The 15,277-nt window shown below is 44.8% G+C and overlaps 1 protein-coding gene across 8 annotated transcripts in view; it reads left to right on the forward strand.

Moving 5' to 3' along the window:
* The window catches only part of SDK1 (sidekick cell adhesion molecule 1), a 575,941-nt gene that overhangs the window by 452,551 nt on the left and 108,113 nt on the right, over positions 1-15,277 (forward strand). For all 8 annotated transcript variants that reach the window (XM_083585530.1, XM_083585534.1, XM_083585535.1 and 5 more), the window contains 3 exons: positions 8,209-8,318; positions 12,398-12,548; positions 14,842-15,079. In XM_083585530.1, the coding sequence (XP_083441656.1) occupies positions 8,209-8,318; positions 12,398-12,548; positions 14,842-15,079 (499 nt within the window). The remainder of the gene's footprint in view (positions 1-8,208; positions 8,319-12,397; positions 12,549-14,841; positions 15,080-15,277) is intronic.

Below are 15,277 nucleotides of genomic sequence, written 5' to 3' on the forward strand. Positions count from 1 at the left end.
AATTTGTAATCCCATCATCTTGATTTATAGAAGAGCCATATGACATACTTCTTAAAAGGTCTATTAAAATTTATTAGTGCTAATTTTTCATCTCCCTCAGACTGTACACTTGAACCCAGCATAATAAAGCAAAGCTGAATTTCAAAGCAAAGGCATCTCTTCTTTAAAAAAATAAATCCATGAATTAGGCCATTTATGTTAAATACTATACAGCTGTATTTAGAGATTGCTATTGTAAAACATGCAACTTGTCGCAAACTCTGGGAAGGGTCCCAAGATTCAGAAGAGAAATTTTGATAAATCTATTAAAGTCTGTTCCAAAGGACATGCAATCATGCCATTTTTGTTTTGGTGCTGAAGTTATCCCAAGCTTTGGGGATGACTTTGTTGGCATATAGTGGCAGCAGTTTCTCCAGTGCTTCTTATGCTAACTGCAACACCTGTTTGCTATCAGTATAATGTTGCGTGCTGGGTTAACATTGGTGGGAATTGCATGACTGGGAAGTTCACCATAGCACTAATGGATATGGTGGGTCCACTGGTGCAGCTGGCATGCAGCATGATTGCCGGCCCCCCACTCCCTGTACACAAACTGGGGCTTAGGCCATGGAGCAACAGCCCCTTTACATAACCCTTTCCTGTATTGAACTGCAAGCTTATTTCGACTCAGCCTGTGCTTAAATGAATTCTGCACAGTATCTAGTCTTTTAAGATGCTCAACACATAACACATATTGCCATTGTGTTGGGAAATACCATGAAATGTGACTGTTGTGCTTAGCCACAGATGCACTTAGTTTAGGACTGCACTGGCAAACTTCTCTACGAGTTTCTCTAGTTCCACGGGTTAAGTCCGATTTTCAATGTCAACAGAGCTATTAGGATTCATCCATTGTATGAGGCGCTCCTCTTGATGTCGTTTTCACTTTAGAGCTTGGTAAATAAAGTGCCCGAGACTCTGACAATTTTATGCTTTTGCCGATCTTTAAATCAAAAACAGCTGAATCGATTTAAGTACTCTTTTGTAAGAGGAAAAAATTGCATCCGGGCTGACAGGCTGTGTACCAAATTTCATCCCAAAGCGATTTCAAATGACTGAGTTATAAACCTCTATAATGAAAACAGTGACATAGCCTGAACTATTGCTGAACACAGGGTGCCTGGGTAACAATGGAGAAACATTGTGTTCCCATTGAAAGTGACGAGGAGCTGATCACCATTTCTTGCTTGGGAAACATCTCCCACCTTTCATATTACCATTTGTCTTTGGGAAAGAAAAGAGGCGACTCTTACTTTTCATTCTGGTATTTAATTAACTTTGGCTGGAATCATTTTTATTTTAAAATCTTTTAAATCTCATGGGCTTTCTTATCTTGCACATCCCACCAAAACCCTCACAGACTGCTTATCTTTTCAGTTCTTAGCAGGGTCAGGATATGCTTCAAGGGGTTTGGCAGTAACATGGGGTCTCGGGTCCCATCCATGCTGAGCTTGGTTTTGACTTTGCCACATGCTGTCTCAAATTTGCCTGTACTTGAAAAGTTACAGATTTTCACTGAGAGTCTGCATTCATATCTGAGCTGAATGACAGGCCATAGTCCCTCTCTCCAAGCACTTGGTTTTGTGTGACTCCTAGAGAAGTTTTTTTCTATTTCTGCACCAAAACTGATTTCAGCGCCTTGGTATCAGAGAGTTGCCAAAGGCAACTTCACCTCTGTATCAAGTTCAGGCCTTAGGGCCACATAGGAAAATGTATGAAAGCTGCATGGCCACCACATTCACTGCTTGTGAATATATGTCTTAAGTTCTGCCTAACTCTGCTGGGAAGCAACAGCCAGTCTTCCCATCAGATCCTCACTTGGGCATGAAAGCCATATCTGGCTTGCACACTTTTGCCTACATGGTAGTCAGATGTGTTGCATATTTTGAAGCAGGTCCCAATTCATTAAAATGCTTGCAAGTTTCTGGGCCATCAAACCTCTGATCAAAAAGACTCTGATTATGCCAAGTAAAATAATAATAATAATAATACTTTGGATCATAATACTGTAGAACTTGTTTCTGATGAAGATAGGAGAGCACAAACTACCACTTTTTGTGGAGTTCATAATTGAAATTAACAGGAAAATCATCTGCATGTTTTCTCATAAATAAGCCCTAATGGGTTCAATGGCACTTATGCCCAGTTAAGCCTGTATGGGATTGTAGTCTAAACAGGTCAACTGCGACTGTGTCATAGAGTTTATCTTAAAACTTCTTCATTCATTTACAGGAAAAGTTTTGTGCAGCTCAAAAACTCGTATGCTCACCAAGAGAAATGGTTCCAATAAAAAAGTGATATTGACTTCCTTGCATTGCCCTTTCCATTCTCATTGGCCATCATGGATATTGCCTCCCTACCAAAGTTGTCTTGACTTTAAACTTTATTCCTTTCCCATCCCATCCTCGTCAAAGAATTGATGATCAAGACAGATTGGAAATGCCGTTCATAAGCCAAGCAGACTGGGGAGAATATATAAGGGTGTTCTCTTGGACATTTACTGCGCCCTTGCAAAACTGTCATGAAAATTTACCAATGCAGACACAAGTGGGCAAGCTGAATTTTTCAAGGTCGATTTACCGTATTGTGAGCACCAATTACTTCAGATTCAAGTGAGGTTTCACACATCTGGTGTAAAAGGAATGTCTTTATAAGTTTTCTTGGGGAGAAAATGCTTTTGGCTTACATGAAACTTCTCATTGATTTTTATAAAGATCTTGATGTAAGGCTGCAGTTATTGAGGCTAAGAAAGCAATGCTCATGCCTTATATTTGATCTTTCTGTGCTTGAAAAATGTATTAGATATTGTGGGTCTTGCCATAAGCTAAACATTTATTTTCAGGAATGTCCATTTGGCATGAGATTGTGTTAGGAGAATTTTGAGATCACAAACCTCGAATATGAATACTTGCCGAAATGGATGATAGGATTAGGCCTTGCTCCTTATACTTCTATACCTTCTTTTTGTTACTTTCTAAATAAGATTTTGTCAGCCTTAGCGGAGAGGTATTTGAAATGCACACAATATTTTTGCCAGATTGGTGCATTGAATCAATTATGCTTGTAGGCAGGGGTTTAATTGCTTATTACATTTCTATCCCATCCAACGTAAGGGCTGTTGGATGAAAGGACCAGGGCTTTATTAGCCTTTAATTAAGGCAATATAGCTCACAGCTGAACTTTGGGGGGTTGTAGGCAAAGTCTGTGGCTAGTGGGTGGGGTACACAAGCAAAGTGTTCCTGCTCCCAATCTCTGGCATCTCCCTGTAGGAATGGGAAGGACCACCCCTTTTGCTTTTGAAACCACGAAGAGCTGCTCCTAATTAGCAGAGAAAATACTGAGCTAGATGGACCGTTGTTCTGACTCATACTGAGGCAGCATCCCATCTATCTTCCTGCTCATGGAATTCCCATGCAACATGGAGTTATACCTTGGGTTGCTGGGAGAATGAAATATACAGACGGCATAGGGTGAGATGGTGATGCTCACTTCTGCCGCAGTCCACAAACACCAATGAACCATCCTCCAGATATCTGAGCATCTCCTGGTACAGCTTAGCTATAGAGCACTTTGCAGTAGAGCTGGAGAGCCCTTTGCTTCTGTGGGAAGAAAGGAGCTGAGTTGCTACCCCTTAAAAAAAAGATGAGGCTTCTCAGAGACCTGGTGGGAAACACCCAGGAGCCCATCCCAAGCCTCTACCAACTCTCCATGTCTATTGGGCAGTGAGTTCCTCCATTGACTGGGAAACCGATTTAACTCTGTTCTGAATTCTTGCTTGCTATTTCTACTGAGAGAAGGCAAAGTGTTTGGTTGCGTCCCCCCCCCCCTGTCTCCATTATAAAACAACGTTCAGCAATTTCCAGGCAAGAGAGAGATATAATTATTGTCTCTGGACTGCAGCCATTCTATCTATGGCCTCCCAGGCCCCCAAGCAGGTAGCAGGCCACCTGTCATCCAGCTGGCTTTTCAAGGAGGAATCTTCTCATATGCCAGGCATAACCTGAGTCAGCCGTCCCCTCTGAGACCTTACCAATCATCTTCTTTAATGATTGAAAGCTGTGCTCTGGCTTGAAGACTCACTCGGGACATCCTTTCTTGGTGCTTGCCCATTTGTTGCTCCATGAGTGTAAATTGTTTAAAGAGTAACGTTCAGAAAGCTGCTCACCTCCCCGTTTCCTACTGTAAGCTCCTCACTGCATGGGGCCTTCTCTTTTCTTTTCCTGCTTTTTGATTTCTTTTATATTACTTTGAGAAATACCATGGACACCGATAATCTATACCACGGACTGGCTGGATGCAGAGGATTGGTGGGAGGCGGCAGCGGGGAAACGCCCAAGGGAGCCCCCCGGGAAGTCAGCTCAGAGCCAGGGGATTGGTGGTGGGATGACAGTGAGTGGTCAGAGGGAGAAGGGGGGGAGCAGATTGGGAGGAGGAAGAGTCATATGCAGAGGAGGTAACAGGGTTTAGTGAGCAGGAAGAGTCAGGGCAGAGGACAGTTTAGACTCTGAGGCAGAAGAGGGGTCTGGAGAGGTGTGGGGCCAGAATACTGAAGCCCAGGAGTCTCCCTCTCCTGCTGCAGAAGCCAGGGAGGCTTCCCCCCTTCCCCTTGGTCTCCCAGGGCACACAGGGAAATGAAGTGGGCTGAAATCAGTTGTTCACGGGCGTAGTTTGAGACTGCGCCAGACCCAGAGAAGGAGCAGCAATAGTGGGTGCTGAGAAGGCAAGGCATTCAGTCCTCACTCCTGCCTCCTCCAGGCAAGATCTGCAGAGAAGGGTTGCTGGGACCACTAGACCAGAGTGCTTCTGTTTCACTTTGAAGAAAGAGTTAACTTTACTACGTTCTGGAGATCTGTTGTTTTTTTTTGCTGCCCCACACCTGACCCGAGCCTTGACAGTCTATTGCGTTGATCTTTGCATTATTCCATTTCTAGCCCACCTTTCTGTCATTTTGTTTTTCTTCACTTATTTATTGAATTTATATACTGCCCTATACTCAGAGGTCTCGGGGTGGTTCGCAGAACAAAATCAAAACATTAAACCACAATATAGCAATACCCACTCACCACCACCACCCCCCGCAAAAAAACCACATTTCAAAAGGGCATAGAATGTCAATCAAATCAACCCAAGGCCTGATTAAAAATGGAACGTTTTTGCCTGGCACCTAAAGGTGTATAAGGAAGGCCCCAGGCGTACTTCCCTGGGGAGAGCATTCCACAGGCAGGGAGCCACTGCACAGAAGGCCCCGTTCTCGTGTTGCCACCCTCCAGACCTCTCGAGAAGGAGGCACACAAAAAAGGACATGAAGGACATTGGGGCTTCCCCACAGCCACTAAGGGCCACTGTGGGGTTGCACTCCTTTGCTGTGATGTTTTCCTGCTCCTGATCTCTGGCGTCCCCAGGTAGGACTGGAACAGAAACCCACCTGTCCCATTTGCTGAGATAGATGGATCAATGGTCTGACTCAGTACAAGGTAGCTTCCCATCTTTCTTTCTCATCATGGATTTCCCAGGTACCTCTTTGATTTTTGTGGATTGCAGTAGGAAGAGCACAGCAGGGAGATGGCCAGCCTTTCATTTTGTCCCCTCCCTGGCAGAAAGAACTGCTCTAGCAGCCATTTGCCCCGGGACTGCAGAACTGTAGACTCCTAAGGCCTGCAAGTGTCTGTTGTTTCTTCATTCTGTATTATTGCATTCTATATCATTGCCATCTGTTGCAAGCTACCTCAAGGATCATCTGAATGAAAGGTGGGGTAGAAACCTTTGAATTTAATTAGTGAAGGTGGAGCTTCAGCTAAAGATTGAAATTGTCATGATGACGAGAAAGATGGGCAAAGGGAACCAAAGAGACCTAGACCCAAAACAGCTCTGAGTGGCACTCCTCTTACGAAACCGAATGTGCTCACCACTCTAATTGCCAATGCCTGTCAAATAGGGCTTTCATCAGGGGGATGCCCTACCTGCATCTATAGAAAATGGCTTTCAATTTAGTAGTGGAAATTCAAGCTGCATGTCACTTTCCGGACCCATTTTCTTAACTGTGGGAGGATCGCTGTGGGGTTGTTTTTTTTGCGAATGTGTTGTTGCTGCAATAAGTTGGCGGCAACTGTTTATTGCTGTAAATTCTCTAGCCTGCTGCATCCTTCCCGCTGTTTTAAGACCTCGGCCATTGCTGCCTTCTTTCCCATCTCTTCCTCTTTAAGAGTGCCCAGCCCTCTCCCCTAAAGGTGCCACGGGGGAAGAAATGCTTCAAATCCCTATTAGCGCTCTGACCCTGCTGGCGCAGTTCTTGCAGATGGGCTTTGCTGAGCTGGCTGTTGGCCACTTACAGTGGCTAATTAATACAAAGCGCTGCATAGTCTCCAAGCTGCTTAGCCAGCAGGGATATCTAAAGCTCCTTTGTTCTTCGGCTTTTGTTCCATTTCAGATCTTTGCACAGAAGCATGATCCTCCAATATCCCTGAGCTCTGGAAATGGATGCCAAAAAAAAATTTCACTCTGCAAAGTGCAGGAGGTAGTGTCCAATGTAGATTCCAGACATTGAAGCAAACTCCCGAGTGTTTGAGTTATTTTTTTATCTTTAAAGATTCTAGCTCTCGGAGCTAGAAGCATGTGGGCATTTTTATTTTTTATTTGTTCAATAGGCAAGGATAGGCACCCTGGATCTACCTACTTTTCTGACCTGCCTCTGTTTTTCTGTGAATCCTCTTCTATATTTCCGGTGCTGGAAATGTGGTTTATTGTATACCCAGTGTATTCTAGAAAAATCCTTCTTCCAGGGCACTCAAAACATATGAACAGTACAAACAGGATAACAAAAAGAAAAGAAAAGAAATTATGCTACCACGAACAAATAAAATGCATGTTTTTGCAAAGTTTACTATGGAAATTTATATGAAATTTGACAGTTGCAAAATCAGGGGTGGGAGCATGGTTGCACTTATAGCCCAGGGATGGTTTCATAAAATAATGTAATGTGTGAAGAAAATAAGCTAAATGCTAAGAAACCAAAGTCCCTCGTGGACTGGATAATCTTGACATTTAATATGGCTTTGCATGTAGTCATAAAACATTACTGACTCCTTGAGTTTTTGTGAGTTGCTCCCTGATGAGAGGCGCCTTGAAGCAGCCCATGCTGGAAGTCAGAACGTTCCATGTTATCCCATAGCTCATAACAAGAAATCAACCTCTGGGTTGGATCTCCACCATCATCATTGATCTTGTGTGGATTATGGATCTTTCTCTGTCTGCAAAAACTGATGCTTGGTTTACTGCTCGAACTGCCGCTTGCTGGGCTTGTGGTACCATCAAGCATTGTTACTGATGGCTCCCCTGGGTTGCCTGAAAGCCAGCAGTTCACAAGGGGAGTGTAACCATGAGTTTTGTGTCCTTTTAAAGGAATACTGCAAGGGGCGATGGGATAACGACTTTGCCTGCAAAGGACTGCTTGCTCCTGTGCAAGACGGCTGGTTGGCTAATACCATCTGGAGAGGCCCTTCTCTCAGAGGCCAGGAATCCTCAGTTGGGGTGCCTTGGCTTTGCAGTGTCTTATCCACCTGGCACCCATTTTTAGGAGTTTTGTTTGCCTGAGCCTTCAGGGTCACTTAATTTGTGCTGGGTTTCCCCTCCCTCAGCTGTTCAGTTTGGTGCCCTCTTCCCATTTTTTAGCCAACGATCGTTTTTTGGTTTTGCAATTTGTTTGTACTTGCAACATGCCTTGAAAATGATGGTCAATAGTCTTGATCAGGGAAATGGGAACGGCAGGTCTTTGTTCCCCACTGAAGTGGGCAAAGAGGTCAAGGATTCTAATATCAGTGTGGGGTAATAGAGCATTGGACTAGGACCTGCAAGATATCAGGATTCACTTTGCCATAAAGCTTACTGGGTGAGCCAGTCACACACTCTCAGCCTGACCTACTTACCTAACCTAGTGCTCTCAGTGTTCATGGCACTAAATAGAGGTCCTCACCCCAAAGATCATACAAATTATAATTCAACTCAGGGGAAATAACAGAGGAAGGGGAGGTGATGGGGTAGACAGGGAACCAATGTGTGATTCTCTCCACTGAAAAGAAAAAGGGCATGTCTGACTATATTCCGAGGAACATTTCCCAAGTGTGATGTTGTCTAAATGACGAAGGAAGAAATAACTTCCCACCCTCTCCACAGGTTGGTGTTATAGGAGAGGAAGAGGAATGGATAACTTTGTGCGAAGTGGAGAAAGAATCAGATGCTCAGATGCTGGAGATCCCAAACCTCACGCCGTATACTCATTACAGGTGAGAACAGCAAGTAATTAATTGCTGCGCCAACATGCTACCAAGTGTCAGCGAGGGGCAGCTTCCCAGCCTGCAAGCAGCTGGTGGGAGGAATGATGGAGGAAAATTTACACCTTGAAAGCGTTTGCACTTCAACGACCCCACTTGATGTATTTTAATTGTCACCTTCACGTAGCAAAATAATTAATCAATTTGGCAATGGGAGCAAGGTATGTAAAGTGCACTGCTAAATAGTGCCGTTGAATAACTGAACACATACCTGATGCAGATTTTGTCTAGACTAAAAGTTGCACCAGTTCAATTAAAATTGATCTTGTTTCGTTTGTGGGGAAGCTGAACTGAAATTGGCTGAATGCTCATTATATCACTTTGGCTTGATTCAGTGGCTGAAGTCAGTATAACTTAGTTCTCTTTTCTTCTCACCCCAGCCCCATCATTCTACTTAAATGAACTCAGGGGTGCTGCAGAACCAAACAAGACTCCCATCAATGTCAAGTGCCATCAATAAGAGGGACATCCCACTCCTAATTTAATTTAACAATTCTGCCTGACCTTCTTTGACTATATTTGAAAATTCCACCTCCTTAGCCTGTGAAGCTGCTCCAGAAATGCGGATTTAAGGAGCAATAACTTTTCTGAAGTTATTCTGGGCCTGGTTGGTGCCTGAGAGGCATGATTCCCGGGCTTTGGTAAAAAAAAACACAAGCAAAAGCTTTGGTGCAAAACTGGGTGGAAACACTTTTAAACTGCTGCTTTGTTTATTGTTGCTGCTTTTTAATCTCTTGTTTACTACCGTATTTTTCGCCCTATAGGACGCACTTTTTCCCCTCCAAAAATGAAGGGGAATGTGTGTGCGACCTATGGGGCAAATGCAGGCTTTCGCTGAAGCCTGGAGAGTGAGAGGGGTCGGTGTGCACCGACCCCTTTCGCTCTCCAGGCTTCAGGCAGCTCTGCGCAACCCTTGGGAGACTCTCCCGAGGGTTGCGCAGAGCTGCCTGCAGTCCCGGGCTTCGTGCAGCTCTGTGCAACCCTAGGGAGCCTGGCGCGAAGTCGCACCGGTCTCTGAAGGGTTGCGCAGAGCTGCCTGCATTCCGAAGCCTGGGGCGCGCTGAAGAGCGCACCCAGGCTTTGCGCAGCTCTCCGCAAGCCTGGGGAGACCGGGGCGACTTCCCGCCGGGCTCCCTAGGCCTGCGGATAGCAGGCTGTTCTCGGGGCTGGGGTCGGGGGAAGCTCGGGCTTCATCCGCACGAGCCCCGCGCCTGGGGGGGGAAATAAAAAAAAATTCTTTATCCCCCCCCAAAAAACCTAGGTGCGTCCTATGGGGCGGTGCGTCCTATGGGGCGAAAAATACGGTATATTTGTTTTTGCCTTAATTTTTGTCCTGGAAATGTCTTTACATCAAAGGGCAGGCTGCACTTTCACCAGGTAGACAGATAAATGCAAATCAAACACTCCAGTGCATTTACTTTTAAAGAACCTCACCATTTCAATACAAAATTATATTATGACGTATTTCAACATAAAATTACATTTGGAAAAAATTACATAGAAGGTTAGCTGCATATTAGCGTGGCACCACAAAAGCAGGCAACCAGTGGCACTTCCCTTCTCACCTCCTGCCTCTCAGCCACCATTGTTTATTTCACAATAAATGTGTTAGGACTTAAAAGTGCCATGGGCTTTTTTTGTTGTTCCTGATCTAAGAGAGTCTCTGGAAAGTATTTGCAAATGCAATAAGGTTGCTGATAGCATTTCCCTTGTTCGTACTTATTCCTCAACATCAACTTAATGTGTCCCTCTTGACAAGGCATTTTGGTCTAAATAAGTTATATCAAATGGCGAGGAACAAGGGCAAAGGTCTGTAATGTTGCTATTTTAGCAAGTACTCTTCACAATAGAACATTGTTGCCTAAAAGCATTCTGAGATCCTGGAGTGGAGGAGTTTTTAGCAGCTGTGAGTCACGTTCCCACAATTCAGAAAATAGGCCTGACGTATGTTTGACCAGATTCAGTTATTTATATAAGTCATCTGCTGCATTCATATATGCTTCTGATAAAGCTAAGTGTTGGGACAGAAGTGGTGAGAGAGTTCTCCGTAGAGGAAAATGGAGCACTTCTTTGTAAGGAACAAGTGAGCACCAGAAAATAGAAACAGCCTTTCTTTCTGGCTTATTTCATTCCAGCTCGACACCTTTGCTACTTTTACAGTAATGCATATGCATTTCCTTGGCTCTGTAGCCCCAGCCTTTGAGTTGAAGTTGGGTGAAATTTTTCATCATCATAATAGATTGCGTTAACAGCACTTTTGGATGTTTATGAGACCAACTGAATAATGTCAACTGGGAACAGGCATGAAGGAATATGCTGGGGAATAGCTCTGACTGACCTACTTGCTTATCATACTTAAAAGCTGTTCCTGCTTCATTTCCCTGTATCAGATTGCCACACAGGAGCAGGACAGGAGGGTGGGCAGGCAGGGGGACAGCTGCTGGCAATGCTACCTGGGTGCATTGCTTGATGAGAAGTCCATTATACGACACTAGCTAACCCAACGTAAGAGTCTGCTCTGATCCATCCATTACGCTTTTGCAAATTGATCTCCAAACTGAATTTCTTCCCTCACATTCGCCATCCTTTTGAGCCCTCTGAAGCTATTGTGTGACTGTCCATAAGATGATGAAATGAGTCGCGTCTCCCAAATGCCACTTGGGCTTATCAGCTCCATCATCTTGCCAGGTCTTGGCACAGCATTCCTACATGATGAAAAGGTGGGAGGGAATAGAAAGCACTAATTATTGGACTTAGACTGCATCTTTGTCAAATGTGCTTCTTTTGTACTGTGCCCTGTCAGTGTTTGGGAAATTAATGGTGTTGTTTTGCTTAATGCATTTTCCTTTAATGCACTTCCTTAACGAGATCTGAGCAGATAGACTAATGGCATTACACAAGCTCGCACAACCTTTCTTCAATCCCAGTCTTTTAATGCCAGAAAGCCAGCAGTCAGCAGGGACAAGTTGAGCAGCTAACGTGTTAGCACAAGGAAGCCTGAACGGACAGTCTCTCCTGTCTCTTTTGTTATGATGGCCGTATGAACCTCTAATGCCATTTCTAAAACTGGTGCCATCAGAAGGAGGAGTGATTGCTGTCATAATTTGGAACAAATGGGATTGGTTTTGATCCAAGTGTTCATATTTGGAAATCTTGCATCAAAGGCAAGCTATTTGTTCCACATCAATGGTGTTTGGGCAGGGATCATTAGGGAAGTCTTTGGCAATGGACTCATTCCAGAGAAAGTTGCTCAAACCTAAATGGAATTAAGGATACGGTTGCTTCTTTCTGGATTGAACTCGATGTGATAGCCACATTTGCAAAGAGAAGGGAAGCAACCTCTTATTGGTTTAATCAGTGGGTTAACCAACTAAAGCTTTAGGTAATGATGGCCAGTTCTAATTGGGGAGGAAAATTTTAATCAGGGAGGCTGAGAGTCAAGCTCACCCTTGTTCATTTTAGATGCTGTTTGTTCTTTGTGTGAAACTGTAATAAAGAATGAAATAATAAAGAATGAAACAGGGAAATATTCAGGTGCTGAGGAGAAACAAACCATGACCTCTGGCTCAGCATGACCTCCCAACTAGGAATCCTGGTTAGTTTTGCTCCAACAAACCATGATCAATAAGCCAAGAACAAACCTTGGCCACAGTTAGTGGCATATTGGGAGTGAAATTTTAGAAACTAAAATTTCTGTAATTACTTGAAAGCCCAAACAAGAAATCTGCCATTTTCTTATATTGCGCTTTCCAATATATATTTTTTGACCTGCTCAGTGGGCTGTCATTATCATTCTTTCAGTTTGAGTTATCTGATCAAAAAGAATCTATTTGCCCCTTGAAAATCTCACAGTTGTAACAGAGCAAGGAACATATGTCACCTGCCATTTATCTTTGACCAATGCTGCTGTTAGTCACTTTAAAAAAATCAGTTTGATGAACAAGGATTTCCAGAGGTTCTGTTTTCAACCCTGCGTGGCTCTTCTAAATCTTTCTGTACACTTTCTGTTTGTTCCTCTCTGTGTCCTTCAGGTTCAGGATGAGGCAGGTGAATGTGGTCGGGCAAAGTCCGCTCAGCCAGCCGTCGCGTGTCATCCAAACTCTCCAGGCACCGCCAGATGTTGCGCCAGGCAGTGTGACTGTGCGCACAGCCAGTGAGACCAGCTTGTGGGTCCGCTGGGTGGTAAGTTGATCGTAACAAGACAGCGCAGGAGGAGGAACAACGTTCAAACTTTTCCCTTAGGCAAGGAGTCCAAAACTCACAAATGACTTTTGCAGAGAAAGCCATTTATTTCCTTTTTCCCAAGCACTGCGGTCATATCTGAAGCTCCACATTTCTGGCTATATGCCAGGATAGGATGTGCTCACTAATGGACCAAACAATAAAAGCATAGCAAGGAATTATAAATGTGATATAATTGGAATAGACCAGATGCTGCCTCTTGTTTGTTTATGTTGATGTGTTTCTGAAGAAATGCCATGAAATTTGGTTCATTGTGTAGCCACTTTCATCCTAAGTTACTGAAATTGCAAAGAGATTTTTTTTCCCCTACACAGAAGGAAACAGTGCCAATGTGGAGGTTATATCCATGTGATAGATTGCAGAGCTAAGTGATTAACTCTGGAATCGGGTGATAAATTGCAGGGCCATTGATAAATGAATTTATCATGTGGCTTTGACTGCTGTACCCACCCCTCAGCCTATCTGACTGAAATCCATTCAGTTATTCCAATTTCCTCTGCTATTCCACTCCAAACAGCCTTCCCAAGGATATTTCTTCCTGGTTATCTTCTCAGCGCCCAGCGGATGCTCCCAGAGGCTCTTATGTAAGACGGGAACTGCTGCAGCTCGTCTGGCAATCAGGAAAATGTTTTGTGCATACGTTTCCTGAATGCTCAGAACCCCTTTGAATTCTCCAAGTCATCAGGGCATTCCTATAACAACAGAGAATAAATGTCTACTCGTATTTGGCATCTGGTCTTGGGAGCTTGCTGCTCAAGGGAGAACAAGCTGCAGATCCTGCCAGGTGCACCCAAGCTTTGGGTGTGTGCCGAAAGTAGCTCTTTGGATCCCGGTCAAAGAGGCGGGAAGTTATTGTAAGCAGAGAAGATGGATGAATGGGCAGAGAGCCAGCGAGGCAGGCAAAGATGAAAGGGGCGTATCATGTGACTTTGCAATTAACTGCATTAATATTGTTGCTGGCCATTTGTGCGTCTCTGATAATGGTCCAGAAAGAACTATCAGCTCCGGAGATTTTTACACCCATGAATTAAAGCCTCATTTATGGGCCAATGAGACAAAAAAGAAAGGAGAATATTCTGTGCTTCCTGAGTTGAGGAGCAAAGACAGATCTGCCTATCTGCAACATGCTTGCAAGTTGTGACAATGTTGAGCTGATCCTGTGCAGGGTTGGGATTAAAGGAGTTTTCTGCTCCCCTTCCCATCATTACCCTTCCACCGAAGTGGATATGGACATGACTGATCCACTCCAGGGCTGGCCACTGCAGCCTTAACATCAAGGCACTAAATCCAAACAGTCACATCTTGGAAGTCAAATGGAATCTGTTCTGGAAGTCCGTTCGACTTCCAAAACATTGGAAAACCCAAGCACGGCTTCTGATTGGCTGCAGGAAGCTCCTGCAGCCAATGGGAAGCTGCGGAAGCCCCGTCAGACATTCAGCCTCCAAAATAACATTTGAAAACCGGAACACTCACTTCCGCGTTTCAATCGTCTGGGAGCCGATTTGTTCAGTAGCCAAGGCATTCAAGATCTGAGGTATGACTGTACTGGTGCCAAGTTCACGGCACACAAGTAAACAAGTAAATTGGTTCACGGTCCACAAGTGAACAAAATATTACAGTGTGACATGTTCCTGTTCAGGTGCCTGCCAGCCAGCCAGCTACGTGTGCCCTGTTCCAGGATATTCCATTTCATCCCACCTCTCCCTCATGTGCTCCTTTTGGGAGGCGAGGGGCAGTGTCCTCCTGTCGATCAACATTCAACATTCTTTGGCCACTGAGCACTCTCAATCCTCATTAGGGTGTTCTTGGGTTTCCCCCCAAGCTCCTGCAAGCCCCCCTAAAAAACCAAAACCTTCCAGATACCTCCCTCGGGATCCACACTTGGAGAATAAAAGGGCTGTTAGTATATGGTGTTTCCCAGTGGCGTAGCGTGGGTTGTCAGCACCCGGGGCAAGGCAAGTAATTTGCGCCCCCTAACCCGTGGATTTGCGCCCCCTAACCCGTGGATTTGCGCCCCCTAACCCATGGATTTGCCCTAACCCCAGATGTTGCGCCCGGTGCGGCCCGCCCCCCCTGCACCCCCCACGCTACGCCACTGGTGTTTCCTCCTGTTTGTGCCAACTGAAAGATCTGACCCAATGTGGGTGACAAATGTCACAGAAGACCACACCCTGCACTTTTAAACCTCCATCTTGCCCATCACTAACATGCCACCCTTTCCCTCCATGTCCAGCCTCTGCCTGACTCCCAGTACAATGGGAACCCAGAGTCAGTGGGTTACAGGATTAAATACTGGTGTGTGGATGTGCAGCCTCTGATACTGACAAAGGTTATCAATGATCGGTTGGAGAGGGAGCACACCATCGAGGATCTAGAGGAGTGGACAGAATACGAGCTGCAGATCCAAGCTTTCAACGCCATTGGGGCAGGACCCTGGAGCGAGGTGATGCGAGGTCGCACGCGGGAGTCAGGTAGGTTGTGTGGGATGACTCTCGGTGATCGCTAAACTCCTAAAATGATATCTGCTTTTCCTTCTGATTTTACACTGGCCTGCTGCTGGCTTGTTTAATGTATTTATATCCTGCCTTTCTCCCAAGCTGGGATTCGTGGCTGTTTCCACTGTTTAAAGACATCGTTATGAAGTACAAAGTAATTAGATGACATGAAAA

Source organism: Podarcis filfolensis (genome assembly GCF_964270895.1).
Source record: "Podarcis filfolensis genome assembly, chromosome: 14".
Lineage (NCBI taxonomy): Eukaryota > Metazoa > Chordata > Lepidosauria > Squamata > Lacertidae > Podarcis > Podarcis filfolensis.